The sequence below is a fragment of the Panthera onca genome, chromosome B3 (assembly GCF_046562875.1).
Source record: "Panthera onca isolate mPanOnc1 chromosome B3, mPanOnc1 haplotype 2, whole genome shotgun sequence".
NCBI lineage: Eukaryota > Metazoa > Chordata > Mammalia > Carnivora > Felidae > Panthera > Panthera onca.
Genome location: NC_138344.1, coordinates 140764109 through 140791115, shown reverse-complemented (window position 1 = coordinate 140791115; position 27007 = coordinate 140764109). Strand labels below are relative to the sequence as shown.

General features: G+C 52.0%; 1 protein-coding gene across 4 annotated transcripts in view; it reads left to right on the top strand.

Moving 5' to 3' along the window:
- The window catches only part of BCL11B (BCL11 transcription factor B), a 95161-nt gene that overhangs the window by 12248 nt on the left and 55906 nt on the right, over positions 1 to 27007 (top strand). For 2 of the 4 annotated variants that reach the window (XM_060620724.3, XM_060620722.3), the window contains exon 2: positions 2347 to 2712. In XM_060620724.3, the coding sequence (XP_060476707.1) occupies positions 2347 to 2712 (366 nt within the window). Of the gene's footprint in view, positions 1 to 2343; positions 2713 to 27007 lie in introns of all 4 variants that reach the window. The other 2 variants (XM_060620723.3, XM_060620720.3) reach the window with 1 other exon arrangement.

The following is a 27007-nucleotide window of genomic DNA, read 5'->3' as shown; positions in this document are numbered from 1 at the left end:
AATGGCGCACAATACATCCTTATATTTCTAAAGAACTGTTTTCACAGCCCTCTCCTTTGGCTCTGAAATTATGTATATGTAATTGGTAATTAAAGGTGCGAGCTTTTCAATATAAACAGTATTGCTCAATGTTAGATCATTAAAGGGAAAAGAAGCACCGAATAATTACCTTTTACATTCTGACAAACCGTTCGCAGGAATCTGGGTCCCCCCTACAACCACCGTTCGGGCGTGAGGGTTGTGATTACATTTGAGCCATACCAAAGCATCTTTTCATAAAATAAATTGGTAAATTAATTATGTATCCAACTCCTTTTTAAGTAAATTCTTGATTTCTTTCTTTTTTCTTTTCTTTTCTTTCTTTCTTTTCTTTTTTTTTTTTTTAGAGTGTAATTAATGGTTCCCAGGGCTGGCTTGGTGAAAACTGTTTCTCTTACCTTTTAGGTTCTTTGTGTTAGAGGTATGCCGGCAACAGATTTAGGATTTCCTCATCCTTGTGGTATTTTTGTGCTGCCATGGGTCTAATGCATGTCTCCGTGTAATTCACGGAGGAATCTGTCTGTTTTTCTGTAACCACAGGCAGGATCTCAAATCGTAACTTCCCTTCCCAGCAACACCTGCGTATCAACCTGTCCACGCGGGTTCGACCATGTTCTGTGGATTACACTGCCCGTTCTAGATTCAGCATCACCCGTGGACTCTCACAGGCCCTGAAGAAGCTGTGTTTAGAAAATACAGAACAGTGATTTATATGGAGGATAGAAGATGCCACAGAATTTTTTCCTTAAATTATCTGTTCTTTGGCTCTGGCCCGTCAGTAACTTCACTGCCACGGAATGTGTTTTCCTCCCTTCCATTCCTTCTCTCTGTTCCTCTGTGGTTTTCATCATCCCTCACTAAATACCATACAACTGAAAATTTACCTGCCTCCTCGGGTCGCAGACCTCTGGCTGTCCCTTGGCTTTTCTGAGGACCCCAACACTTGCTCTGTCTTTATGACTAAGTCGTTGGCTCCTGAAAAATTACAACCCAAGTTTGCTCAGACCCCGAGGGAGTGTGCAACCTCGTTGCCCGCTTCCCTTATTTATGACACTTTCGGCTGCCGAGCCCTCCAGTTTTCCCCCTGGGTGTTGCTGCTTTTTGAGGCATTTATTGGCTTCAAAATATTTGGGTCCTATGTCCCCTACAAAAAAAAAAAAAAAAAAGGAAATATATCTGCTGCTAAAGAAACGTGAAAATGTACAGCCCATTGAAAGTGTGGCTTGTCATCTGCCAAGAAATGCATTTGGAGCCTGAACAGTTTTTTTTTTGTTTTTTGTTTTTTTTCCTTTTCTTTTTCTGGGAGTGAAAATAAAACCAACCAACAGAAAGGACAGTGGGGGAGCTGATGAGTGTTGGGAAATCTACAAAGTGGTGGAGGGCTGACCAGGAGCAGGGTGTTTGGCAGGAAAGCCGGCTCCCTCTTTCAGCCAGCCGACTCTCTCGGTGTCCTTTCCCCGGCATTGTGTTTTTCTTCAGCATTTCTTTTTGAACCAACACTCACTTGTTGCTTTCTGAGCATGCGGGCTTCTTTCTCTCCTAAGGACTGGCTGCCTGACGCCCGTCTGGGGTTCTGCTTTCTTGTCTGGGGTGCAGCCAGGTCTGAGGTAGAGGAATACAAGCAAGGCTCCCATGAATGGGGAGGACATGAATGAACGCTGGAAGGGAAGGGGGGAGGGGCGGCCGAGCCAGCCCAGGCAGGGGGAACCGGCTGGAAGCTCTCACTCTCACCGGCTGCCCACTGGAATCACCTGAGGAGTCTTAAAAAAACAAAAAGACAATCTGACTTTTGGATCTCCCTGTAACTGGTCTGGGCTGCCGTCTGAGCACTGTGTGTATGTGTGTGTGTGTGTGTGTGGGGGGGGGGGGTGTTCGGAGCTCCCCGGGTGATTCTCAGAGGATGTAAAGTGGGAAAGACTCGTCTCTAGCTTGAAGCACTGGACTCGTGACACTGAGCCTCTTGTGAAAGCGGGATGGGTGTTCTGTGCACGCGCACGTGTATGTGTTTACATGCTATGTCGTGGGGGGGGGGTGCAGGGAGGGGGGGAATCGACAGCAAATAAACTACAAAGCAGTCAGTTCAGCAGTAAGTTAAGCAACAAACGGGAGCTGCGGAGTTGCTCCTGGGGCCTCAGTTTGCCCATCTGTGGCTTCCAGGGGTCATGCACGGACTTGGTGAACTCTAGTATCCTGCAGCGGAGGGGCCCCCTCTTGGTGGGGAAGGGTTGGGATGGCCGAGGGGTGCCTGTGATTGCCTAAGCCCATCTCTGTCTTCTCTACCCCCCTCTCCTCTCTCTCTTCCAGCAGAGGCTGACCATGTGGAGGCCGCCATCCTCGAGGAAGACGAGGGTCTGGAAATAGAGGAGCCCAGCAGCCTGGGGCTGATGGTGGGTGGCCCCGACCCTGACCTGCTCACCTGTGGACAGTGTCAGATGAACTTCCCCCTGGGGGACATCCTGGTTTTTATAGAGCACAAGAAGAAACAGTGTGGCGGCAGCCTGGGTGCTTGCTATGACAAAGGCCTGGACAAGGGCAGCCCGCCGCCCTCTTCGCGCTCCGAGCTCAGGAAAGTGTCCGAGCCGGTGGAGATCGGGATCCAGGTCACCCCCGACGAAGATGACCACCTGGTCTCGCCCACGAAAGGCATCTGCCCCAAGCAGGAGAACATTGCAGGTATGGAGCGTTGCACCGGCCAGGGCACCGCTGCAGCCACCTCCCGGGTCCCACGCCTGCCTCCCCCCTCGCTGTGCTGGGGGCCGGTACCGGGAGGATCTGGGGCCTACGGGGATAGGACCACCAGCCAGGGCTGGCCCTTTCTGAGGGGCCACTGTCTGGGTGACTCTCAGGACGAGACAGGCCTGGGGCTTAGAGAGGCACAGCTGGCCGCTGGTGGCTTTGCTTTTGGCAGTGAGACTGTGTTGTGGGGCCTAGTCCATAGGTGGCCGGGAGTACGGAATGGAAATTCGGAAGGCTAACTGGCCCTCGGTTTGCTGGTGTTCTTGGCTCAGTCTCTGGCTGTGCAGCCAGATAGTCTTGGGTTGGCGTCTGTGTTCACGACTTGGACAAATCAGTTTTTCCATCTCTGAAATGGAGCTGAGGAGACCTATCTCCGTAGGGTTGTTGTGAGGTGGGATGAGATGTGGCCTGAGGGGAGGGCCTGGCAGGCGCTTTGGGACAGGAGCCCTCATCTCCTCCTCTTCCTCTCTCTGGCCTCAGATTCCCATCTGTAAAAAGAGGTGATCTCAGAGGCCCCTTCTGATGTTGCCTGATCATTCCAGGAGGTCTAAGGAAGGGGCTGTGGGGACGTGTTGGAGCACTGCGCCCCTCCCCTTCGGCATGCCCACCCAGCTGACCACCTGGATGAGCAGGGGTCGGGTTGCGTCCTCCAGCTCGGTCTGCTCGCCACAGTGAATTGGCACCCTCCGGGCCGTGGCCGTGGCACACCAGAGCCTCATCCAGGGAGCCCACGCTCTGTGCAAGCTTCTGGTTCGTACTTCTGAGCCTGGGAGGCCCAGCAGAGAAAGAGGGCCTTGGTTGCCCGTGTTCCCTGGAACCTACAGAAAGATGGCATCAGGGTGCCTGCAGATGAGGGTTCGGATCCTGCCGGTTGACATTGGACAAGCTGCTTCATGAGTCTAGGACTCAGTTTCCTCATCTGTTAACAGTGGGTGAAAATACCGGTGGGCCTGGTGTGAGGACTGAATGAGCAAGGGGCTCCATAAATGCTTTGCTAGCGGAACTTTCCCCCCGGGGTCCCCTCTGGTGCCTCAGTGGGCGAGTAGGTGCCGGCTGAGTTTTCGGCATGGCAGCTAGCGGAGGTGCTGGAGGGACCGAGGCTCTGGGTGCTCCTCCTCGGAGGGTGGGCCTGCTGGAGCAGAGGATCCCATCACCCAGGAGGCAGTCAGGGCGATGCAGCAAGCAAGCCACCTGGCAGCTTGGAGAGGTTGGGCCTCAATGTGCCCATCTGTAAAATGGGATGAATGAGCTCTCTCTTGGGAAGAGACTGTGGTTGTGTGCAGACTCCCACTGGCACATGCCGGGTGCTGGGGAGACCCCGTCAAATCCTACTGGCCTGTGGGCTTTGCCTTCTGGTGGGGGTCCTGGAGTGACCCCTCTCACGCTGTCAAGTTGCCAAGGGCTTTGAGGAGAATGTCCAAACGCGCTCAGGGCCGTGGTCACGTAAACCCCGGTTTCTCAGAATGCCCTGTGGAGCTTAGCGATGCTGCCTTCGTTAGGGTTGGAACCTCCGGTCGAGAAAGGTGCTGGGTCCCTTAGGTTGGTGTTGTTGGTGTTCCCGTGGCTTTCTTTTCTTTGACACTGGGGGCGTAGTTTTCTCCAGTAGAATAAACACCTGGCGTCAGTGTCCACAGACCTTTCTGGCACGGGGGGTGGGGGGCTTCTGCCCATGAGACTCTGGTCCCTACTACTGTTTCAATGGATGGAAAGGCATTTTGCTTTCACCAAAAACCATCCGAATCCTCGTTTTACGTTGAAGGTATTTCCCAGCGAGAGCCTGCCGATCACTGTGGGCAGGTTTGTTTAAGAAAGCCACTGAATGTGATTTCATAAAAGGCAAAAGTTAATCTGCAAGGCGGCTTTGTCCTCATCCCCCCACCCCTCCCCGCGCCCCTTTTCTCGGGTTCTAATACTGCAGCAGCCTACAGTATTTTTATTTTATGTGTGACGAAAGATATTCTTGGCCTTTTCTGTTCAGCAACAGGACGAATGGATTTCTTCATTCTCGAAGAAATATGTAAAATAATCCCTTAGAAGTCTAAAGAGACATGTTTGTTCAAAGCATTTAAAATGTTATTTTAATCAAAGGCACAAAACAGTCTCCATGCTGTGTCAGCTAAAGACAACCACGATGTCTAAAGACATCATGCTTTCTTTCCAGTCTCCCTTTTCCCTTTTTCCCCTCCCCACTTGGGCACCAACTTTTCTTTTTCTCCTTCCTCTTCTTCTTCTCCTTCTTCCCCTCCTCCTCCTTCTTCTTCTTCTTCTTCTTCTTCTTCTTCTTCTTCTTCTTCTTCTTCATTTAATAAAAAGGAAAAGATTAAAGAATAAAACTTCAGTGGCTCCAATGTGTAAAGGAATTTAATATGGTGGGAGCATTAATTATTTTAGCTTAATTGAATTCTGAGGACTTGCATTACTTGCATTTCTGTAGACAAGCCCTGTTTATTATTTCTCTGTGTAGATTAACAGTAAAGGAAACACAGATAACTTTCAGTTATTTATTGTAAAATAAATGTGTCAATTCATGTGTAAAGCAAGCTGCTCAAAGATAATTGAGTCTTTATATTTTAAGAGGGGGACTAGGAATCACAGGCGCTTCTCCGCCCGGGCTTCCGGAAATCCGCACAGCTGCTGCCCAGGCCCGTGGCACCGCTGGCCTCGCCCGGGCCTCCCCTGTTCCTGCTTCCCGTCTGTGCCGGGGAGGGATGCGCTCGAGCCCGTCGGTGCCCCGCTGTGCTTCCCAAGGCCGGTTGCCGGTGAGCCGGTGGCTGTTAACCTCTTGGGTGTTGGTCTCTGGCTTGGCTGTCGCGAGTGAGGTGCTCATGGTGACCCCGAGTGCCTTTTCTTTCCTGGAACCAACAGTCTGTGTGTTGTCCAGACGGGTTCTAGCCCTCCATGCTTCCAGAGGCGGGGATCCCGAGATGGAGGGGCGGGGCTGGCCTGTAAATATGTGGGCTCCCTTCCACCTGCACGGCCGGCCCCCCCCAGGGTGAGATGGGGGTTGAAATTCGGTCAGTCATTGCACCCCGGTAGGACTCTGGATCAGCCCTTTCCTTGGGACACTGCAGTTTGGAGATGGGCATAAAAGAAGTAGTTAATTATTTCTTTTCTTTTCTTTTTTTTAATGATAGAGAAGTAGGAGAGTGGCAGGAGGAACTTTCTGGACTTTGTATCCTGGAGGGCGTTCATTCTTCGTTCATTCATTCATTCATTCGTTTATTCATTTACTAAACAAGCACCTGTTGCTCTTCCCCTGCCCAGAGCCTCCCCACCTGGCCAAGGGGTGACAGAACCCCCAGGGGGTGGGAGCATGGCCTTCTGGGCTGCTTCTCTGTCCCCCTTGGGGGACATGGTGGAGTATGAGTAGGTAGCAACCTCACTCTCGATGTGTGCAGTTACGGCCCTGGGCCCTGCACCTGGGCCGTGTGCTGTGGCCAGGGGAGGTCCATGGTGCCTGTGTCTGAGGCCCATCTGGGGACAGATGGGTGGGGGCGGGGGGGGCACTTGGGCAGAGGTGGGGGCTTCGGCCTGGAGACCCGACTCAGGGCAGGCGTCTGCCTCTGTAGGAGTTCTTCACATTTCCTAAGTCCCTTTCCCACTACATTCTCCCACCTGTGCGGAGGGTTCTGATGGAGCTGGGAGGTGAGGGTAGCAGATCCTGGGGTGGGGGGAGGGGGAGAGGAGGTGGGTTCCGTGGTTTGCAAAGAGCGGGAGTCTCTGAACCGTTATCTGGGACGGGTGACTTGAGGAAGGGTGGGGAGAAGGGGGCTTGGGGTGCTTGGGGCTCTCAGCTTGCACCAGGGAGGCCACGTGCTGCCTGCCAGCCTTGGCCGGGTGACCTGACCTTCCAAGCTGCAGTTTCCTCACCCAACAGTAACTGTGGGGTGCGGATGATGCGTGCCTGGCACCCGGCCCACGTGCTGCGGCCTCCCGCCCTTCTCCTCCTCCTCCCCCTCCTCCCCCTCCTCCTCCTCCCCCTCCTCCTCCTCCTCCTCCTCCTCCCTTGCTGGTGCTGTTACCCCAGCTCCATCGTTCCCTGCTGTTAGCGGTGCTAAAGTAGGCCTTCCAGGAACTGGGGAGAAACTTCCATTGGGCTCAGAGAATTCCGCCGTGGGAAACCGAGTCTGCACAGCTGTTGTGTGTCCCTCTCCCCCAGTCATCTTTGGTCACGTTACTGTCGTGTGGTGACCGCTCGGATAGCGGGTCACTCTGGGGAGGACCGTGGGCAGCATGGGCTTTGGTGGCGGTCGGGAGGGGTGCGATTCCAGAACCCACCCAGGCAGGCCGCCTCACTTTTCTGGGCCTCGGGTTCCTCCCCTGTACCTACTTTTCAGTCCCATGCCAGGGACGGACGGAGGCCTATAGGGCACCCACCTAATGCAGGGTCCCCCTGCAGCCAGATGCCTGACAGGCGGAAGCTTCTAAAAAGCTTTCTAAAAGAGCGTGGACCCTGCTTGAAAGCACGAGGTGTTTGCTCCTCAGTGAGAATCTTGAAAACTCACCTGGGGTATCTCTCTCAGCCATTTACACCGATTCCTCCTTAGAAATCCCCATTTTATAGCCACTGGAGGGAAGGCTCTTGATCACAGGTAATTCGTTTTTACGTGTTATCACCCCTTCCATAACCAAATGGAGCTGTAACCGGAGGAATGAGCCATCAGCTGTCAGTCATAGGTTTGCCTTTTGCCTTTTTTCCCCGTCCTTTCCCCAAACCCCAAATGTCAGATTTCTGGAGAAATGCAGGAGGCAGGCAGCGGGTGACAGGAGGTGGCAGATCCCCCTGGGCTGGAAGGAGCAGGCAGTTCCCTGCTGCGATGGCCCCACCCGCTCTGCACATCTTCATCTAGAACCTAAGAAGGGACAGGGATGCGCCTGGAGGCAGGAGGGGGGGGTGGGAGGGGGTCCTCGTAGCAGGCGGGACACAGGCAGGGGACTTGGTTTGGGGTCCCAGTGACCCATCACTAGTCAAAATGTGTTGCAGAAAAGGGCTTCTGATCAGCCAGAGGATTTACATGCCGCTCTGCAAATGTGCACTTCAGACTTTAAAAAAAAAAAAAAAAAAAGAGAGAGAGATAAATGTGAAAAGGAGAATATTAGCTTGGCCAGTGGAAGAAACTAAATAACTTGCTTGTGCTGGAAAATGGAGATAAACCCCACTTGCAGGGTGTCTTTAAAAACTTGCGCTTGATATATTTAGAGTTGTTATTTTGCCTCCAAATTAAGATTAGTTAAATCCGCGTGTGTTGTCGCATGGATTATATTTTTGTATTATTAAATTGTGACAGCTAATTATTAGTTCTGTCTGCACCAAGGAATGGTGGAGGGTGCTGCCTGAGAGACATGGCCCTGGGGCTAGGCATAGTAGGGCTGACCCCAGAACTTGGGCAGGGCCGGTGGCCGATGGGGAAGAAAGAGGGGGCCTACCTGGTAACCCACATCGTGCTAGGTGCTTTTCTTGGCTTATGTCGTCTTGAAATAGATACCAACCTTCAAACAGGTACCTCTAACCCCGCTTTGAAATAGGTATTTCTAACCCCACTTTGAGCTAATGCTTGGAGGGGCTAAGGGGCTTGCCCAAGGTCACACGGCAAAGTGGAGTCAGCCTCGACGCTGCCTGGCTACCTCAGGTAGCCCAGGGAATGGAGGTTTCTAGGGAAGCGTAGTCCAACGCTGCCTGGCTGGCGAGACCTGTGGGGGCAGGCGCTACCTCTAGACCCTGTCCAAGGTCTTCGAAGAGCATCCCAGGGTATGACACTTGCGGATATGGCCCAGGGCCTTCAGGCCCCAGAGGTCTTGACCCACGGTCCGTGGTAACATCATACTGTTGTCTGTACTTCGTGGTGAAGGTTTTGGAGAGGTGGGTAGTGGGGAAGAAGGCAATAAGATAGGAATGCAGATGGGTGGATCTGGGCTGGGATTTGGGGTTTGCCAGTGACTTGTTGAATGACCTTCAACCAGTTTTTCACCTCTCCAAGTCCCCATTTCCTGTAGCATGGAGGTACCTTTCAGGCTTGTTGCAAGGTTTGATTTAGACCACGTACACACGCACTAGGTCCTTGTGGAGTTGTTAGCTGTTATTAATAATGGAGAACCACCGGAGGGATCCGTGTGGGGATTGTGGCCTCTTGGCCTGAGCTGGAAGGATCTCCTTGCTGACCCTCCCATTCTTACCTGGAGCTGGTTACTGGCAGGGCTGAGCCCAGACCCCAGTTATCTGGAGTCAGGTGCCCTCTCGCCACACCAAGCCGTGTGACTGGAGGCAAGCCCTTTTCCCTTGCGGAGACCCAGTTTCCTCACTTGTAAACGGGGGGGCCAGAGACTGGAGGTAAATGGTACCAACGGCTGCAGAGTGTCAGCAGCTGTAAACATGACCGTCGCACTGAATTGTAGTTGAAAATTGTATTGAATTAAAAAGAAGACAAGGGACGCCTGGGTGGCTCAGTCGGTCGAGCGTCTGACTTCGGCTCAGGTCATGATCTCGCGGTTTGTGGGTTCGAGCCCCGCATCGGGCTCTGTGCTGACAGCTGGGAGCCTGGAGCCTGCTTCGGATTCTGTCTCCCTCTCTGTCTGCCCCTCCCCCGCTCATGCTCTGTCTCTCTCTCTCTCTCTCTGTCTCTCTTGCAAAAATAAATAAACATTAACAATAAATAAATAAATAAATAAATAAATAAATAAAGTAAATAAGTAAATAAATAAATAAAGACAGACAAAAAGTCCTAGTTAGCTACAGGGTCATTTTGGTTTTTTTCCTCAGGTTTTCTTTAGGCTTGGGGCCCTTATTATCTGTGATTTCCAAGCTTGCAGAGCCATTCAGGAAGGAGGAGAGGAAGTTAAGGAAGGGAGCGAGGGAAGGCGCTGGCTCTCAGGTGGGGAACCCTCAGCCTCAGTTATTATTATTATTATTATTATTATTATTATTATTGGGTTTTTCATTTGACAGTAAATAGTTAGCAGTTGGCGTAAGTTTTTTATTAGGCACTTGACAGCTAGCCTTTTTTTTTTTTTTTTTTTTTTTTTTTGCCAATTTTCATTCCTGATTGATGCATAACCATTAGCTGTAGAAACTGTTAGGAGGGGGCTCTGTCAGTAAACTATAACTAGGGCAGTCCGGCTGTCACCCCTGTGCCCTCAGGTTCATCTTTTCCCTGAAGAAACAAAAAGACTGCATTTTCACATTTGGGTTTTGAATTTAACGCGCACTTCCAAGAACTTACGGTGGACCACTCGCTGTTTGAAGGGCTTGGCAACTATTGACTGATTTAAACCTCCTCACACCTCCAGGAGCTAGGGTGCTGGTATGAAGCCCACAATACCAAAGAGGAAACTGAAGCACAGAGACGTTGAGTAATTTGCCCAGGGTCACACAGCTGGTAGTAGGGGCCCAGGGTGTGAACTCAGGCAGTCATGCTCTTCCTGTGGCGCCGCTGTGCATCCCGTGGTCGTAGTTCGTCCTCTGTTCCCATCCACCGTCTCTGCCCCATGAGAGGTGATAAATCAGTTACTACTTTCGTTTTGTAGATGAGGAGACCGAGTCCTAGAGGGGTTAAGAGGCTTTTGCATAAACGCTTCTCGAGGCAGCAGCAGAGGCGAGGCTGGGCGCCAGGCTCCCGACTCCCGGCCAGTGACCTCCTCACAGGGAGCCCAGGGGACCACGAGGGTCTGTAACTGCGGCTGGCACAGGCCGCTTCTGGTGCCAGCCAGACGACGAGTGATCTCCACCCTGAGGGGCAAGCTCCGCGACGAGACCTGGGGTCTCGTGGGAGCTGAAGAAGTCGGGACGGTGGACCTGCCCCCACCCCGGTCCTGTGCACGTTGGTGGGTTTTGTGCCGACCGCTGTGCAAAGCCGCCTTGTTAGGGGCTGAGCCGGGCCTACTGAATGCGGGGGGGAGTGGCAGGCAGAGTGGACTCGGGCCAGAGACCTGGGGTACGTGTCCATGCCCTGCGGCTAACGGGCGGTGTGACCTTGAGCGGACCCTCCCCCTCTTTGGGCCTGAGCTTCCTGAGCTGAAATAGGAGAAGGAGCTACCAGTGGTTTCCAACAGCTGCAGGGCCCCCCCCCTCCCCCAACCCCCGCACGTGTGGGGGAGGGGAAGCTTCCTACCTACACCCTCCCACCCAGCGGCCCAAAAGGCTTTCCTCCTTTGGGCTTAGGAAGTAACTTTCTTTGAAGACACTGGTGGCCGAAATGAGAGCTAGTTCTGCTCAAAGCTGCAGAGAGCCTTCCGGGAGGATTTGCTGCCTTCACGGAGAGGGTCACCGAGTGTGGGCTCGGGACCACTCGTGTATGTCTTCCAGGCCCTGACCCTGATGTTGTGGGTGTGGTTTGTTGTTTTTTTTTTCCTTGTTGTTGTTGTTAAAGGACCTCCCTCCCGAATGGTATAAACCTCAAGCCCCACAAAACCTGAAGCCAGCCGTGACCCAGGCGTTCCTAGGTGGTGACCGGTTGACCTAAGGGTGTAGGGGCATTGGCCTTGCCCAAATTAAGCCCAAGAAGGAGCTCCTGGCTCCAGGTGACCAGGACTTGGAGGCTCCGAGCTGGACCCAGGGACCTGGAGGCCTTTCTGGAGAGGGCAAGGCTTCTAGGTTTTATTTTATGTAATTACTTTATTTTTTAGTTTGAATGTTTATTTATTTTTGAGAGAGAGACAGAGACAGAGCGTGAGTGGGGGAGGAACAAAGAGAGGGGAGAAACAGAATCCAAAGCAGGCTCCGGACTCCGAGCCATCAGCCCTAGAGCCGGACGTGGGGCTCAAACTCACAAACCGCGAGATCATGACCTGAGCCGAAGTCAGACACCCGACCGACAGAGCCACCCAGGCGCCCCTTGTTTTATTTTTTTCATTTTTATTTATTTGTTTTGGGAGAGAGAACACGTGTGAGCATGAGAATGGCTAAGGGGCAGTGAGAGGAAGAGAGGGAATCCCAAGCAGGCTCCAAGCAGAGCCTGATGCGGGGCCAAACTCATGAGCCATGAAATCATGACCTGAGCTGAAATTGGCCGCTTAACCTACTCAGCCACCCGGGTACCCCTAGGTTTCATTTGTATTTTGTTTTTTAAATTTTTTTAAACAATTTTTTTTTAAGTTTATTCATTTTTGAGAGAGAGAGAATGAGAGAGAGTGTGTGTGAGCAGGGAGGGGCACAGAGAGAGAGAGAGAGAGAGAGAGAGAGAGATGGAATCCAAAGCAGGCTCCAGGCTCTGAGCTGTCAGCACAGAGCCTGACGTGGGGCTTGAACTCACGAACCGTGAGATCATGACCTGAGCTGAAGTCGGACGCTTAACCGACTGAGCCACCCAGGCGCCCCTGTTTGTATTTTGTTTTTAAGTGGGTTTCCTTAGGGCCCTCCTGGTGGTCTGCTGGTTTTGATCTGGAGGAGAGGGGATGGCTTAGGAAGGATGATTCTGTGCTGGGGTGGGGGTGGGGGGATGAATGTGTGACAGGAGAACGAGTAATCACTTGATGAGAGTTAGGTTGGGAGAGTGCTTGCTGCTGGTCCCAACTGCATGAAAACTGGGACCCCAGGCTCCTTTGGGTAGAAGGATATCAACAAAATGGCCTTTTGTTGGAGGTGAGAAGTCAGAACCCCCCATTCCTGCTGTGGAGAGAAGACAGCTGTTCAGATGCAATGCCGAGGGCGGGGTGAACCTCTCAGCTCAGGACAGCCACCTAGTTTTCTGAGCCAAGGCAACGTTTGATCAGGGCTGTTGACCGCCCCGGGGCTGGGTACCCGCACACCTTCCATAACCTTCCGGTTGCAAGTGTGGACACAGCCTTAGATGCAGGCAGATAAATCCAGACTCAAAGGTACAAACAGGTGTGTGGATCAGTGCCCACCCATGATGAACCCCCATGAACAGAGCCCTGCCCCTTGTTAGCCCCCGTGCCTGGATTGTGAGGAAGCTCCGGTGACGACATCTGTCCAACCCTGCAGTGTCCAGAAAGCACAATTCAGCTTTTCTGACTTCAGGTACCAAAGGAATCCTTGAAAGTCATAGAGAAAGCACTCACTGGCTTTGTTTTAAAGACTTTTCCGGGCAGAGCATGGCATCTGGAGAATGTAGTCCCCCAGCTGGGTTCTAGGGGTCCCCCCTTGAGGGGGGGGTGGTGGTGGCCAGGGACTGCCTGTCCTGGGCTTCCTCTCTAGCCATCTAGGGTTCTTTGTTTCCCTTATGGAGAAACAGGACAAAGCTTTGATGACCCCTTCCCACCCCAGCAACTGGCTAAAACGTTTGATTGAGGTCGGTAGACCCCACAAAACTAAGTTCTCCAAGGGAGCCAGAGTGGATTCCTTCCCCCTCCCACCGAGAGTTCAAAGCCAGCCAATTAAGAAACCTAAACAGTGTGGTCTTCTCCTTGCATCATTGACATCATTGGCTTGTAAAACTTTCCCTGCAAAGGAGGCGCCTTTATTCGCTGGGAAAAAGAAGTATATAATTTTCCTGACCTGGCTTTTGCTTTTGAGGGGAAGGAAAAGCGAGAGGGAACTCATTTCCAGAAACAAACAGGGCCCAAGATAGCAAACAAGTTCCACACTCCCATGTCCGGGACTTGCTTTCCCACAGCACAGCCATTCGGGACACGGAAAATGGCATTTAGTGGAGGACGCGAGACCCTCGGGGCTGCCTAGTGCTGGGGGTCCCTGGTGGGGGGGCGCCTTCTAAGACTATGGGGAGCGGTGGGGAGTTGGACATCAGAATCCAACCAACCCTGAGACTGAACTTCTACTCCCATGAAACCAGGCGCCACCTGCCTCACCACCAACGCAATGTCCCCTGTGCCCCGACGGTTGCAACTTTCAAGACTCATCTTGCCCCCTCTCGGGATCTCCAGCGACCCTCCCCACGCCTGGCCTCCTCGCCTGCGTCCCTGACGGTGCCGCCTTTAGCAAATCATTCCCTTCCACGTGGGAGGGGGCAGGGGCAGAATTCCTGACAGGCCGGTCGGGGACTTCAGGCCCCGCCCCTGGGGGGGCTCCAGGGTTGGGGTCCGTAAGTCTCCCCTCCTCTCACTTCCAAGCCCGGGCACACCCGAGGCGGGTGGTGCACGGCTCAGGCGGACCCCGCGCGGAAACGGTCGGACACTGGCAACACCGTGATTGCACCGGGGGGCCTTCTCCGCGGTCGGTGCCCACCCCCCATCCGGCCGGCTGCGGTCCCGCGGGGGGCTCTGAGGCGCCGCTCCCGGGCCTTTGGGCGCGCCTGGTCCCCTCCGGGCAGCCGGCCTCGCAGATTCGCCCGCGGCCTCTCCAGCCTGCGCCCCGGGGCGCGCGGTTAGGCGACCATCAGCCACGTCTCTTCTGCTCTCCCGGCCCTGGCCCGCCGCGCACGTTGATTGTGTCTTCTTGGGGCGGGAGGGCCGAGGGGGCTCCAGGTCCATGCATAATTCGGGGGCTTAATGGGCCAGCTGCCCGAGCGGGGCGGCGAGGGGCGGGCGGAGGCGCAGCTGACCCTGCCCGCGTCTGGCCTCGCCGGGAAGGCGCGCTTCTTTCTTCCTCCCGTGACAGCTCCCCTCCCCCTCTCGGCCCGGGTCCGAGGGGGGCGGGGAGTGGGCGAGTCGTAGGGTTGGCCCAGGGGAGGGGGCTTCCTCGGTGCATTCCAGCAACTTTTGCTTGGGGGGGTGGGGGGGTGGGAGGCGTGCAGTGAATCGGAGCCTCCCCGGGACCTGGCTCCAGAGGGAGCCGGGGGAGTTGGAATGCAGGTTTCCTCGGAGCCCTCCGCAGCCCTCGAGTCTTTTTTTCCGAGCCCCTTCCCCCCGCCCCCGGCGGCCCCTTGTCGGCCCCCGCCCGGCAGCAGCCCTGCGAGCTCGCCCTTGGCCCCGGGCCAGCCCCCTTCCCTGGCAGCGGGCGGAGATGGATGGAGGCGGAGACCCAAGGTCAAGGGCGGGGAGCCCGCCGGCCCGGGGCCCCTTTGTGCGCTCGGGCCCGCCCCTCCTCCACCCTCCTTCCCCTCCCGGACCCCCAGGCGCGCGCCCTGACTAGTGACCTTCCCGGGCGTGGGGAATTGCATTTCAGGACCCCTGAAAACTCCCGCCAGTGGCCCCAGCCTCAAAACCAGCGCGCGAGGGGCGGGGCTCCTGTCTGGGGTGGCGTTCCTTCCCGGGCATTTGTCTTGGGTCCCGGGGGCGCCCCGGAATCCCTTCTCCGCCCGCCGCCAACGCTCTGAAAGGGTCGCGCCCGACCGAGCCCGGCATCAGCCCACCTTGGCCCGACAGAGCCCGGCAGTTCCCCGGATCCAGGTGAGGCCCGTTTGTAGGGAGCCTCAAAGAGTTCCTTTGTGCGTTTGTGTCCATCCAGGGCAAACAGTCCCGTCCCAAAGTGGTTTTCTTTGTAGCTTTCCACACCCCCCACCCCCCGGTGGGGGGAGGAGGGAGAGCCTGCTTTTCTAGAGGGAATTCCTGGGGGCTGGGATTTTAAAACACTCAAGAACAAAAGTGTTTTCCCAATTGTGTGGGAATGGAACCCTCTAGTAGAGTAGGGCACAAAGCCTCGTGGAATTACAGGGAATTAATGTCAGTCCTTCCTCCAGCCCGACTTCTCTTACAATAAGCACCCCCCGAAAGAGAATTTGTATGCAAATGGTCACCTTGCTAGGAGTCTCTCTTTATTTTTGCTTCTTAAAAATTGGCCTCCAATTGTTTAAAGCACTCCAACAGACCCTTAAAGACCCAGAAAAGCAGTGGTTGGACGCCCAATGTATTTACCACAAAGCTCTTAAGAAAATGTTCAAACATTTTCCCAAAGCTGTTACTCCAGAAATAAAAATGTATGCTGTTTGCCTATAGAAGATTAAAAGTTTACCTTCACTGTGACAGCTTTTCTAGGCTACAGTTGGAACCACGTCTCTATTTTCCATTATTCAGAAATAGGTCTGAACCAAACGGAATACATTTGCTGTAACAGGAGTCGAGGTAATTTTTAAAAATATGTATATACATATTTATTTATGATTTGGGCTGACCCAAATCATAACAGAATATCGCACTTTCTGTGCTATCAAAGGCTAAACTATTTTGTAAACAATGCCTTCATGGCATTTAGAGTAAGAGTCAATCTTAAATCTCAGATTTAGCTATCCCGAACTTTGAGCAGCTTGCTTTTCTTCTGCAGGAATCTGAAGGCATTTGTCAATTTATTTTTTTGAAAGGCCTACAGAAAAGGTAACAAATTCAACACTTGGGAACTCAAAGCTGCTGGCAGTCCTGGACAGGAAGGTTTTCATATCTGCCTGAACTTGCTCGGTGATTTCTCAGACGTCCATTTATAACAGTTCCAACAAGATAGAATCTGCCTTTGAATATCTGTAAATATCTGTAAAGATCACAATCCGGCACTCGTAATGGTCCCAGACTGGAAAGGCAGATTCTCGTGTTTGATTAATATTTATGTTACCGGATTCCTTTACAGAAAGAAAGATGAAACACTAATTATGTGTGTGTGTTTGAGGGGCCCTATCCTAGGTCTCTGCAGTCCCTTTAGAGGGATGTGATACATTTTAGGATTTTTGGAAACAAAGTGCCTATGGGGGGAATTGTTCCTGTTGGCAGGTAACTGTGTGGTTGGCTGACTTAATGGCTATTACACGGAGGAGGAGGAGGAAGCCAGCTTATCTCTGCCTTCTTTATTTTGACGACTCCACAGTGATAAAAATTATGGGTGATTTCTCTCTCTAGTTTTAGGTTAAGCCTTGGGGCAGGGCAGCGGAAGTTCTCTGGTCTAGAATCCTCCTGGAAGAGAGGATTCTGTAGCCCTGCCTGGGTGCCCTCGTGCCTTCTGAGGGCACACACCAGTTTGTGTCTGAATGACGGGGTGGGCTGCTTTGTGTTGTGGTCTCTACGCCACTAGGCCGGTCTGCGAGGTGCAGGTGATTTGCCCTGCTTTATTCAGGAGCCACGTGTGGGACATTTGCTTGGGAATGGGGGGTTTTGTCAGCCCTGATGCTGTTGAAATACCAATGGAATTGTTATCTAGAGGGATCCCGCAGAGTCCTCCTTTGGAGATGCAGTTAAACATCTTCAGTTTTATTTGAGAAATCGAGATTTCTGTGTAGGATTTTCTAGAAGCGTGGCCTCCCGGAGCAGCGCACCTGAGCCCCGGTTAGCCTTTCGACCCCTTTTTGCTGCCACTGGAGTGTTAGGGGCCACTGAACTCGTGGAAGCACCGGAATCAGGATGTTCACACAGTCTCAGATGTGTTTGTTCCTAAACGGCCCCAGGCAGATCAGTTCGTGTCTTAGTTTCTTCACCTATAAAATGGGGATCTCCAATTGATTATGTTTCTGCCACCGTATCCAGATACGAAAACCAACCATTCCGCGAGAGTGAAGTAATTGCTGATTTCAGAGACATCGCAAAAGTATAGACTCTAATGTTGTTCAGTCCACGGGGGCAGGGTGTCTAATTTGCAAAAGGGAAAGGAATCAAATAGTTACTTGTGTAGCATGTCATTTTCAATGCAAGGAGGAAGAATTAGGGGATTTAGGGGGGAGTCTAAGGGGGAGGGCTTGAATTTTCAATTTAGTAACCTAATACCAGTAGGAAATACCTCTCCCCGATTGCCATTCATTTTGGGGGACTGACACGCCACCCCAGCTCTTTGTTCCTGTTGGGGACTGTCACGTGATTCAGAATCTTAACACGGAGTGGGGTTAGCTGTTACTCTTGACCTGAATATACCAGAAGAGGTATCTTTACTGACGTTTGCAGTGTGGCCCCAGAAGGACAGGGGTTGGGTAGAGGGGGTGTAGACTTGGGGGTGCAGAGGAATGCATACAGCAGGCAGCATTTAAGTGCACAGTCTTGTTAGGTGCAGAGGAGGAAGGAAGTCGGTGCAGACTGGTGAGGAAATTCTCCTTTTTTTTTTTTTTTTTTTTTTTTTTTGGCCACCACCTCTCAAAGCTAACAAAAATAGGCATTTATGCTCCCAGAGCACACAGCTGGCTGTTCTGAAATGGCACCTTCACTGGGGAAACGGGGAGCCCTGACTGTCCTTTTGGGTCTCCATCTTACTTTTGGGTTGTTGTTTATCTTTTGATGAGGCTTGGTTCCTTTTTTCCAGCCAATGCTGAGTGGAACCTGAATTAGATTTTTAAAAGGAAGGACCTCTGGCAGGGCCCAAAACCTCTGGTTTAGTCTCACCAGTTAGAAAATACAGATGCTTGCTTTATGTATTTTGTTGGTTCACCCCGGCAGGACTCAGACCCCAGGCTTGAGTTTGGGGGTTGGCGGCGGGGGGGGGGGGGCAGCGTGGCACTCTGCCTTCTCCACCGGGGACTTGATAGAGCCCTTGTTCCCTAGCATTAGAGCCAGGGTAGGGTGGGGGGGCACAGCAGATACCCGTAGCCTGCTTTGGTGCAGGCAAGGAGCCAGAAGCTGTCTGGTGCTCCTTAATTGAATACAGATCTCGCTCAGTTCCACGTGGCCCTGTGAGGATGGGCAGGGAGGGCAGCGATACTTCCCCCCTCTCCCCCGTGTCTGGACTTCGAAGCTCAGAACCCCCTCCCACCAGCTTGAGGGGCCTCAGGGCCTGTCCCAGCCCCCAGACCAAGGCTTTGCAGAAAGACGGGGGAAGTGGGCAAGAAGACTGCGCGACGCCCATGTGAATATTGTTTGCAGGAGCTGGGTCTTGTATCTTTGTTAGTGGCGGCTCGTTAATTAACTGGCATATTAGTGTTGCCTTCTTTTGACACATGCGTGTATTTCGGGGCAGAAGAATCTTGTTCTCCTAAAACTGAACCGAACCGTTTAGGAAGTCCTCGTACAGAACCGCCTGCCTCCTCTCTCTGTCCCCGTTGTCCCCTGCTCCCTCTTCCTGTCCCCTCCTCCCCACCCTTCCTTCAACCCAAGTGGGCTCCTAGTTGCATAGAGGACAGGCACGTTAAACACAGCTAAATAAATCGTGTTTACGCTTGGCATTCTTGGTAGTGAAAAATCTGTTGCCTGTTTTTACTTCCTTATTTCTCAGCATTTGCTTCCTACCTGTTTTTGAGCACATGCCCAGAAATAGTAGTTTTGTCAAATGAGGGGATAATGCCAGCCAGCCTTTCTTGCTGCCAAGGAAGCTGCTGGATTTTGCAAAACAGAGTGACGTTTTTTTAGTGACACTGATGTTTTTTTTCCTCCCCCCAAGAAATTAGGATGTAGCATAAGAGCATTAAAATGCACTTGGGGAAGAAAAAAAAAATCCCATGCAGTCACCCCCGTGGCACAGGGACACGCGCGGAGCAGGTGCACGTTTAGAGACAGGTCTCACGTTCGTCTGCACTTGGCGGCTCCAAGGGCAGGAGGCAGCCTTCGGATAGGAGAGGATGCTTAGGCCTGGAGAGCTGAGTCAGGCTCCCTTCCCTTCAGCCCCAAGACTTCATTTTCTCTGCCATTTTGGATGATGTGGTGTAAAGATTCTGTTTTTCTTTTTTTCTGGTTGGTTGTGTGTGTTTCGTTTCTGAGGCCTTCTTGAGCAGTGCCTGCTCTGTGCTCTTCCTCTGAGGTTACCGTTAGATTCTAGTCCTGATCCGGGTCTGGAGCTATCATTGTTTATATAGAAGAGTGGCCAGGGAGACCCCTCCCTTTTTCTGCATCTTTATCCACCCTGTCCTTTGCAGGGGGGGGGCGGGGCGGGGGGTAATCTGAAAAGTCATTGTCATGATATGCTGTTTGCTGGGGCAGAGAATTGCAGCCGAGACAACAGATTAAAAAAAAAAAAAAAAACACAACATTTTTTTTTTTTTGAGCAGTTTCAAAAACCATTAAAAAAAAAAAAAAAAAAAAAAAGACAACGCTGAACGCTCCTACCCCAGGCTTGTCTTATCCGGGAATCTTTGCTGGGTTTCTGCAGTGGGTTCTGTCTGAGGCCCCAGCACATCGGCTCCGTTTCAAAGACAGCCAAGGGGAAAAAAAAAAAAAATTACAACAAAATCAAAGTCCGCGTGCTATGATTTCCCCCAATTTCTAATGGGAATACCCTGCAATAGAAATGATATTTCCATGGAGGACTGTGCTACCGGTTTCTTTAATTACATTAAATAGCGGCATAAACCTCAGCTGCTTGTAAACCTCTGTTACACTGGCAGTGGCTCGGGGAGCGTGGCTAGATTGAAGCCTAAGGAGCAGCATTCCCCGTGTTAATGTGCTAACAATCTTTATTCAATTAATCCCGCGAAGTGTTAATTTTTACAAATTTTGTTGTGCACACACTGCATATCACCGTCAGTGTGTCAGGAGAAGAAAATGGATTTCACGTCAAAAAACAAGGAAGAAGGTGGCTGTCAGCCTGCTCCCTTAGAAGAAAATTTGTGATTGTAGCCGTCAAATGCTACCCATGCTGAAAGGAAGGCTCACAATATGTATATTACATGCCGTCTACATGCAGAAAACTCCGTTTAAAGGAGCTACTTTGTTGAAAGTAATTACAGGCCTGCTCAATGTTTTAGGCAGTGACATTTCAGACTTGGCTTGGAAACATAAAGAGGCCACAGAAAGATTTTGTTCTTACGGGATGCAAAGCAGCGCGCCTCAGTATTCTCTATGTCCATTAGTAGGAGGTAGGAAGAATGAAAAAGGAGAGAAAAACAAAAGACTCCGTCAACAGCAAAAGGCAGGGGAGAGCTGGATTTTTTTATTGATGTTAGACATGGTTGCACGTAATTCTCACACATGTAAGCGAAACCAACAAATGCATTTAAACTATAGCAGTGACTCGTTTTCTACAATTTGTTCTTTCTTTCCTCCTATTTTCCTTTCTTTTTTCATCCTTCCCTTCTTCCTCCTCCTCCTCCTCCTCCTCCTCCTCCTTCTTCCCCTCCTTCCTTCCATCCTTCCTTCTTTCCCTCCCTCCCTCCCTCCCTTCCTTTCTTCTCCTTCCTTCCTTTTTTCCTTCCTTCCTTCCTTCCTTCCTTCCTTCCTTCCTTCCTTCCTTCCTTCCCCACCTACTCACCAAGTTCAATTTCTTTCCCTCTAAAACAAGAAACCCTGCTGGCCCTCATGGTTGCACATTCCCTTACTGTGCAGGTAGGGATTTTAGAGTCCAGTCTTAATAAAGGTTGATGATGCTCTCAACATTCCTCAAATCCACGACTCTGTCTGTACCTGGGACTGCTGTCCCTTTTCCTGGCTGCCTCTGGCTTGGAGTCCTTGCAGTAACCTCCTTTCTGGGCACTCTGTTTTCTTGATGTGCTTTTTTATTGGCTGTGCTGAGTTGTTTTCATTCTCGATTCTGTGGGATGCTCAGAGTTCAGACCTCCCCCTTCTATTTACTACATCGCGTTCTCTGCGCGTGGGGGCTGAGCCAAAGCCAGTGTTGGGAGTTTGTGGGGCCTGCAAACCGCAACAACTTTTTGAACTCACCAGTTTTTAAACATGTTCTGTAGAGGACCAGCTTTTTAACAAGTGTCAGGATTCAGTGTTTCCAGGTCATTCCTCAGATGTCAGGCACAGTGGATGCTGATGGGGGGGTGGGGGGGAGAGTGTCCTTAGTTTAAAACTCACTGTAGGCACCAAATCTTGGAGAGTCATCTCGTGGTGTATTTCCCTCCTGTGACATGTGGCTTCTGTCTTGACTGAGGTCCCTCCCTGTCCCCCCACCAACTCTAAACTAATGCACTCCACGGGGAGTGTTCATCGGGAGGGACATGCCTAAGAGATGCCTGGCCAAGGCTATCATTGGAGTCTGGCCACAAAGTGCCCATCTGGGAAAGGGGCATGGGGTCCTGACCCCAAGTCCCAAATTCTAGATGTTTGGAATCCAGATGACTTATCCAGCTTTTTACTTCAGTTCATAGGATGCGCTTTGTCTCCAGGAGTGCTTTGGGAAGGTGTGCGTGATGTACTGTCAGTGGCTCCTAGTGTAACGTAATAGGCCATGACTGAAGGATCTTGGGTAAATCGCAGTCCAGGGCAGAAACTGGAAGACTGAAGCAGCTACCCAGCCTCTGATCAGAAAGTCTGAATCTGGGGAAAAGGGGCAAATTTCTCTGCTGGGTATTGACCAGCTGTTTTTAATGGTGAGATTCAGAGAATCTGTCAACTCCTCTTTGTCCTTGGCCTCTGTGGATTTCCCGGTATGCATGGAGACATTTGAACGTGGCCTACGTTGCTGATATATGCATGTCTGTGTGTATATGCATATATGTATCATCTATGTCTACTAGATGTGCATATGCACATTTTTCTAACGGGTGAAACATCTGGTTTCACCTTCTGTTGTGCCCAGGCCTGCCCATTCCAGGAGCGTGGGCCCCGATCTGGTGGACCCTGACTGCTGAGGTCACCCGAGAGGACTCCTGTCTGTTTTTCTTTGTGCGTCTCAAAGCCGTGGTTCAGAGGCCTCAGCATCCCGGCCAGAGGACAAATGATGGCGGTTTATTTGCATTCCAGCAGCTGAGAGGGCTCTAGGGATTTCCCTGAATGATGAGCAGAAGAGTTGAAGCTGTACGTTTTCCCTGGCAGATGTCCACTTGGGGGTGGAGTGGTCAGCCCCGAGCACTTGGTCAGTTTACCCTGAAGCGTTGGCAGAATATGATTCAGACACATCCTTCCTCCCGAGTAGCACCTGACATTTCCTTTGCTACTTTACCGGGCCTCTTGGAAGGGCCATAGAAGGTTTTGAAATTTGTGATGTAACCCTTACAGATCCTTGGCCCAGGGCGTTGCCCCAGAGTGTTTCGGCTTCTTGCATCTTGAGGAAATTGGGGTCGGTGGCCATTGAAACAGGTGCTTTTGGACCCGGAGATGGGGTGGGCGTGTGTGCCTGCTTCTGACTACAGGATGCAGCGGCCGGGGACGACCTTCCCTTTCCAAACCTTGGTGGAAGTGTTGTCGAAGGGCACGGTCATTGCTTTGCCTTGCCTCTCCCTTTTCGGGGATGCATTAAATGTTCAGCATGCTGGGGAGCGAAAAATAGTTGAAGCGGTGATTCACTGTGACAGATCTCAGGAGTGCGCGAAGGGGGAGGCGTGAGGCGGAAGGTGGCCTGTCTCGGGGTGCTGGAAGGGATTTGCTTCTGGCCTCCGCTCGGTGGCCCAGCCTTCTCGGCACCCTGGTGTCCACGAAGGCCATGAGGGCATGTAGGGGTCTCTGGATGGTCACTGGGGAAATGGCAGTTGGACTGGCCTCAAGCCCAGAGATGTTCTTGGAGGCCCTTGGCAAGCCCACCGCTCCCCGCTGCCTGGCACCCGCAGTAGCCCTCTCTAGGCCGTCGGGAAACCAGGCAGGCCCTCTCACCTGCACGGGAAGGAATCCCCACCCTCCCAGCCATGTGAAAGGGCTGCCGTTTTTAGCAGGAAGCCAGAGTAAAGGCCCAGCTCCCATTGGAGCTTTGTTTTTATGGCCCCCATGTGATGGCCCTGGAGGATGTCTTTAAACACAGCTGTGCAAACCCTGTGAGACCTCATTTCCCCTTTCTGTTGCTTGTCTTTTAAAGGACGCTAACACGTGCACCCCCGAACTCAAAGCCGTTGCAGCAAGGACCAGAGACCCGTGATGGGCACTCAGACTTGGCCTGACTTAGAAGGAGGATCCAAAAGTGGGAGGTGGGGACTTGGTGGCCTCAGCTCCCCGCAGAGAATTTCTCGATCCCCCAAATGCTCTGGTGCACGGAGCTGAGCCGGGCTGCACACACAGCCTGCTCTCTTGGCCTGTCTTGGGGACCTGTCCTGACATCTGTGGGTTTTCATGGTGACTTACATGGCGTTCACGTAAATGCTTGGATTCCCTTTCTGCTTTGTTGTTCATGATGATGATGATGATGTATTTTATAATGAAATGAAAAAGCAAGTTCTAGCGTTTGCTGGTTACCAGCCCTTGGTGGTTAAAAATGAAGAAAAGGACATTAAATGATACCTGTGGAGTGAGGGAATTTATTTTCTGAGTGCCCCATCCCCCCCCCCCCCCCCCCCCACCAACTGGTGTAGCTCTGAAATTGAGTAACAAAGAAGGCTGCTTAGAATCCTTCTCTCTTCCTGCTGTCTTCGCCCCCCCCTCCCCCCCACAAAGAGAGAGCTGAGAGAGACAAATGGTGGGAAGGCTGGGTCTTGTGGGGTGAGTAGCCATTGCCTGTCTCATTTAAGGTGGTGCTCCACTTGTTTCAAATAGGAAATTGCCAAAATGGATGTCATCGGCTGCTAATTAGATGTATTTTAACTGCAGGATCATTTTACCAGCTAATACTGTTATTATGTGCTTCCATGTGAACCCATGGTGGAGCTGTTAAAGTATGAGCCAGCGGCCCGAGCGCACAGCTAATGAAGCCTGCACGCCATCGGTGGGGCTCTCCCCTCGGTGGCTCTGAGGATGCCCAGGCCAGGCCCCGTGGGAAGGCTGAGTCCTCGCAACTTCCCAAGACGTGCCCCCGTTTATTCGCCGTGACCACCTTGTTTATGTGTTTTGACCAGGGTCCGATTCCAGGGGAGCCCCTCAGCTCTCTAGATCTCACCATCCACTGTCTCGGGCCTTTGGGCCAGCCTAGAAGCAACTCATGACCACCCGTCCTGATGTGCCAACCCAGGCCCCATCACTGTTGGGCGGTGGGTGCCCCAAAACAGTCAGGCCTGAACCTCAAGCATTGGGTTTTCAAGCCTGAGCTGGCTTCCCTCCATCCTCTCTGTCTAGCAAACCGGAAAAAGAGTCCTGATTTCCCGTCGGTGTTGGGGGGAGGGGGGCTAGAATTGGGATGTTTCTTACATGCGAGCAGTGCATTTGACTTTACTCGGTTCCTCGGTCTCTCTCCCCCCCCCCCCCCCATACATAGCATTTTGATCATCCTTAAGACAAAGTAGCTGGCAAAATATTTAAGCGATCCGAAAGAAATGTTTTTATTTGCCCGCGTGCGAGTTGGGTTATCTGCCGATCTTGTTTATGAAATTTGGGGCTGCCTTTCCAGCAGTCTCTTCGCCTCTCAAATCTTTCCCGGCTCACATTTCCATATTTCTGCGTGCATGTTCTTTGTTAATCACTTGGCAAGCGCTTATTTGAATATTAAAAATTTCTTTAATCATCAAAGGCAGGAGCACAGTCTCATGAATATTCATATTTTCCCCCCTCCTCAGACTGGATTCTAGTTCATTACCCTGCAGTAAAAGCCAAACAGCCATCAATCGCCCTCATTACAGGCTCTGGCGTTTTGATTGGCTGCCTGCTGCCCAGAGCTTTTTTTTTTTTTTAATTTTTTTAAATTTTTATTTTTTTTATTTTTTCCTCTTCTCCTATGAGCTGTCTTGTACAAAAAAAAAAAATCAACAATGCAAGAATAAATTTCTCCGGTTGAAAAACAACTTTGCAAACTTGTCAAACAGCCCTCATGGCTTGCTGCTGCTGAAGCGGTCACCAGCACTACCCCCGCACCCCTTCTTAAAAAAAAAAAGAACCCAGGAAAAAAAAAGGGGGGGGGAATTAAATAAATAAATAAAAAGGGAGAAACTTGAGCCTCAGAGATGAATATTTGTCAAGAGAGTTGACGTAAGTTTCATTTGCATAATGACTTTGTACTTCTGCATTAATAAAATTTGCATATGAAGCCATGTTAATTACTCCTGATCATGCTTTTTGCATTCATGCATAGTAATTTTCTCCGACTTGTGAGAATTAATGTCTTGGCATGGGGGGGAGGGGGCGCGGGGATTGTCAGGTTTCCTTGCTAGTGGCCCTCACTCACCAGCGCTCGCTCCCTGTCTGTCTCCCTCCTTGATCTATGACTCATTTTTGCGCTATCAGTAGGAGTTCTTGGCTTAAAAAATGTATCAATTGAAAAGCACCAGTAGGGAGAAAAATACACGTCCCCTGCACCGCGTCTTCCCGAGCGCCTGGCGCTCGCCGGGAATCTGGAACCCTCCGCGTGGGAGGGGCGCCCGAGGATTCAGCACTGGGAAAGGTGCATGCTCCCCTCACGACCAGGCTCGGGCTTTTCCGGGCGCGTTTTTTTGTGTCTACATGCCGGTGGGCGTGGGCGTGCTCGCGGGGTAGTGCGCATGTGTGAGTACCAAGCAGGAACATCTATCTGCAGGGCCCCTCTAGGAGAGAGCGCGGCAGGTTCCAGACCCCCACGGAAAGGATGCCTTGCAAACTGCCTTACATCCTGATTTGGAGCCTAAGAAACGTTTTTAGGGATCTTATTTTTGGACCTTTTGGGGCCTCTAGAGCAACATTCTAACCTCTGTGAGCCTCCATTTCTTCATTTGTGAGGGTGGGGGTCACTGGTCCTAAATACTATGATACGTGTATTCGTTGTTTTTTTTTTTTTTTTTCCCCTAATGAAAGTGAACTTCCATGACAAGGAATCGAGCCAGCCAGGGCTTTATTTTTAAGCCACCTGGATCCTGAATAAAGCTGACATGGCGTCTTGGTGTCCCTGTGCCACATACCTCGGTGCTGTTCCAATCCCAGAGGGGGAACCCACCTAGAATCGTTTGTAAAAGACTGTCTTGCAGGGCTCTGCGGGTGCTTTCCAGAGCCAGGAGAGCACCCGGCAGGATTCCCCGCCAGGCTGTGGGAAGACCCACAGGGAGCAGGAAAAGTTCCAGAGTGGAAAATAAATGGACCATAGTAGCCGTTTATCCAGTGAGTGTTCGCTAGAAGCCAGGCTCCGGCCAGGCTTGCCCTGACCTTCCTTTAGAGGCAGGGCTCCGAGAAGGTGACTCGCCCCAGGTCACGTGGCCAGGAAATGGCAGAGGGGATTGGACCCACGCCTCTGCTCCCTCTGCTCCAAGGCTGCTTCTGAGCCTCCGGGCTTCCTCTGTGTTGCCAGCGTGTTGCCTCAAGTGCTCTGTCAGGTGCATTCTCGATTTCCTGTCTGCACTTCTGAATGCAGACACTTCTTCCTCGAGGACCGGTGAGGGCTGGGAGGTGGCCTGGGAGGCCTGCTGAGGCCAGAGACAGTCCTCGCCTAAGGTGTGCAGTTGGTGATTTTGAGTATATTCGCGGCGTTGTGCGACCATCACCACCACTAATTCCAGAACCGTTCATCACCCCCAGCGGAAACCCCAGCCACTGGCCACCTCTTGTCCACCCACCAGCCTTCGTGCCCCTGCCCCCAGCCACTGGCAACCTCTTGTCTACATTCTGTCTCTATGGATTTGCATACTGTGGACATTGACTATCACACGATGGGTGGCTTTCGGGGTCACCTTCCGCTTTTGCTCTAGCTTCAGAAGAGGTTTTCTGGAGTATCCACCTTTGGACTGAGCTCCAGGTTTAAGTTGCTCCGGGTGAGGGGGATCCCCCCAGGTCGGAGGTCCTCGGAGAG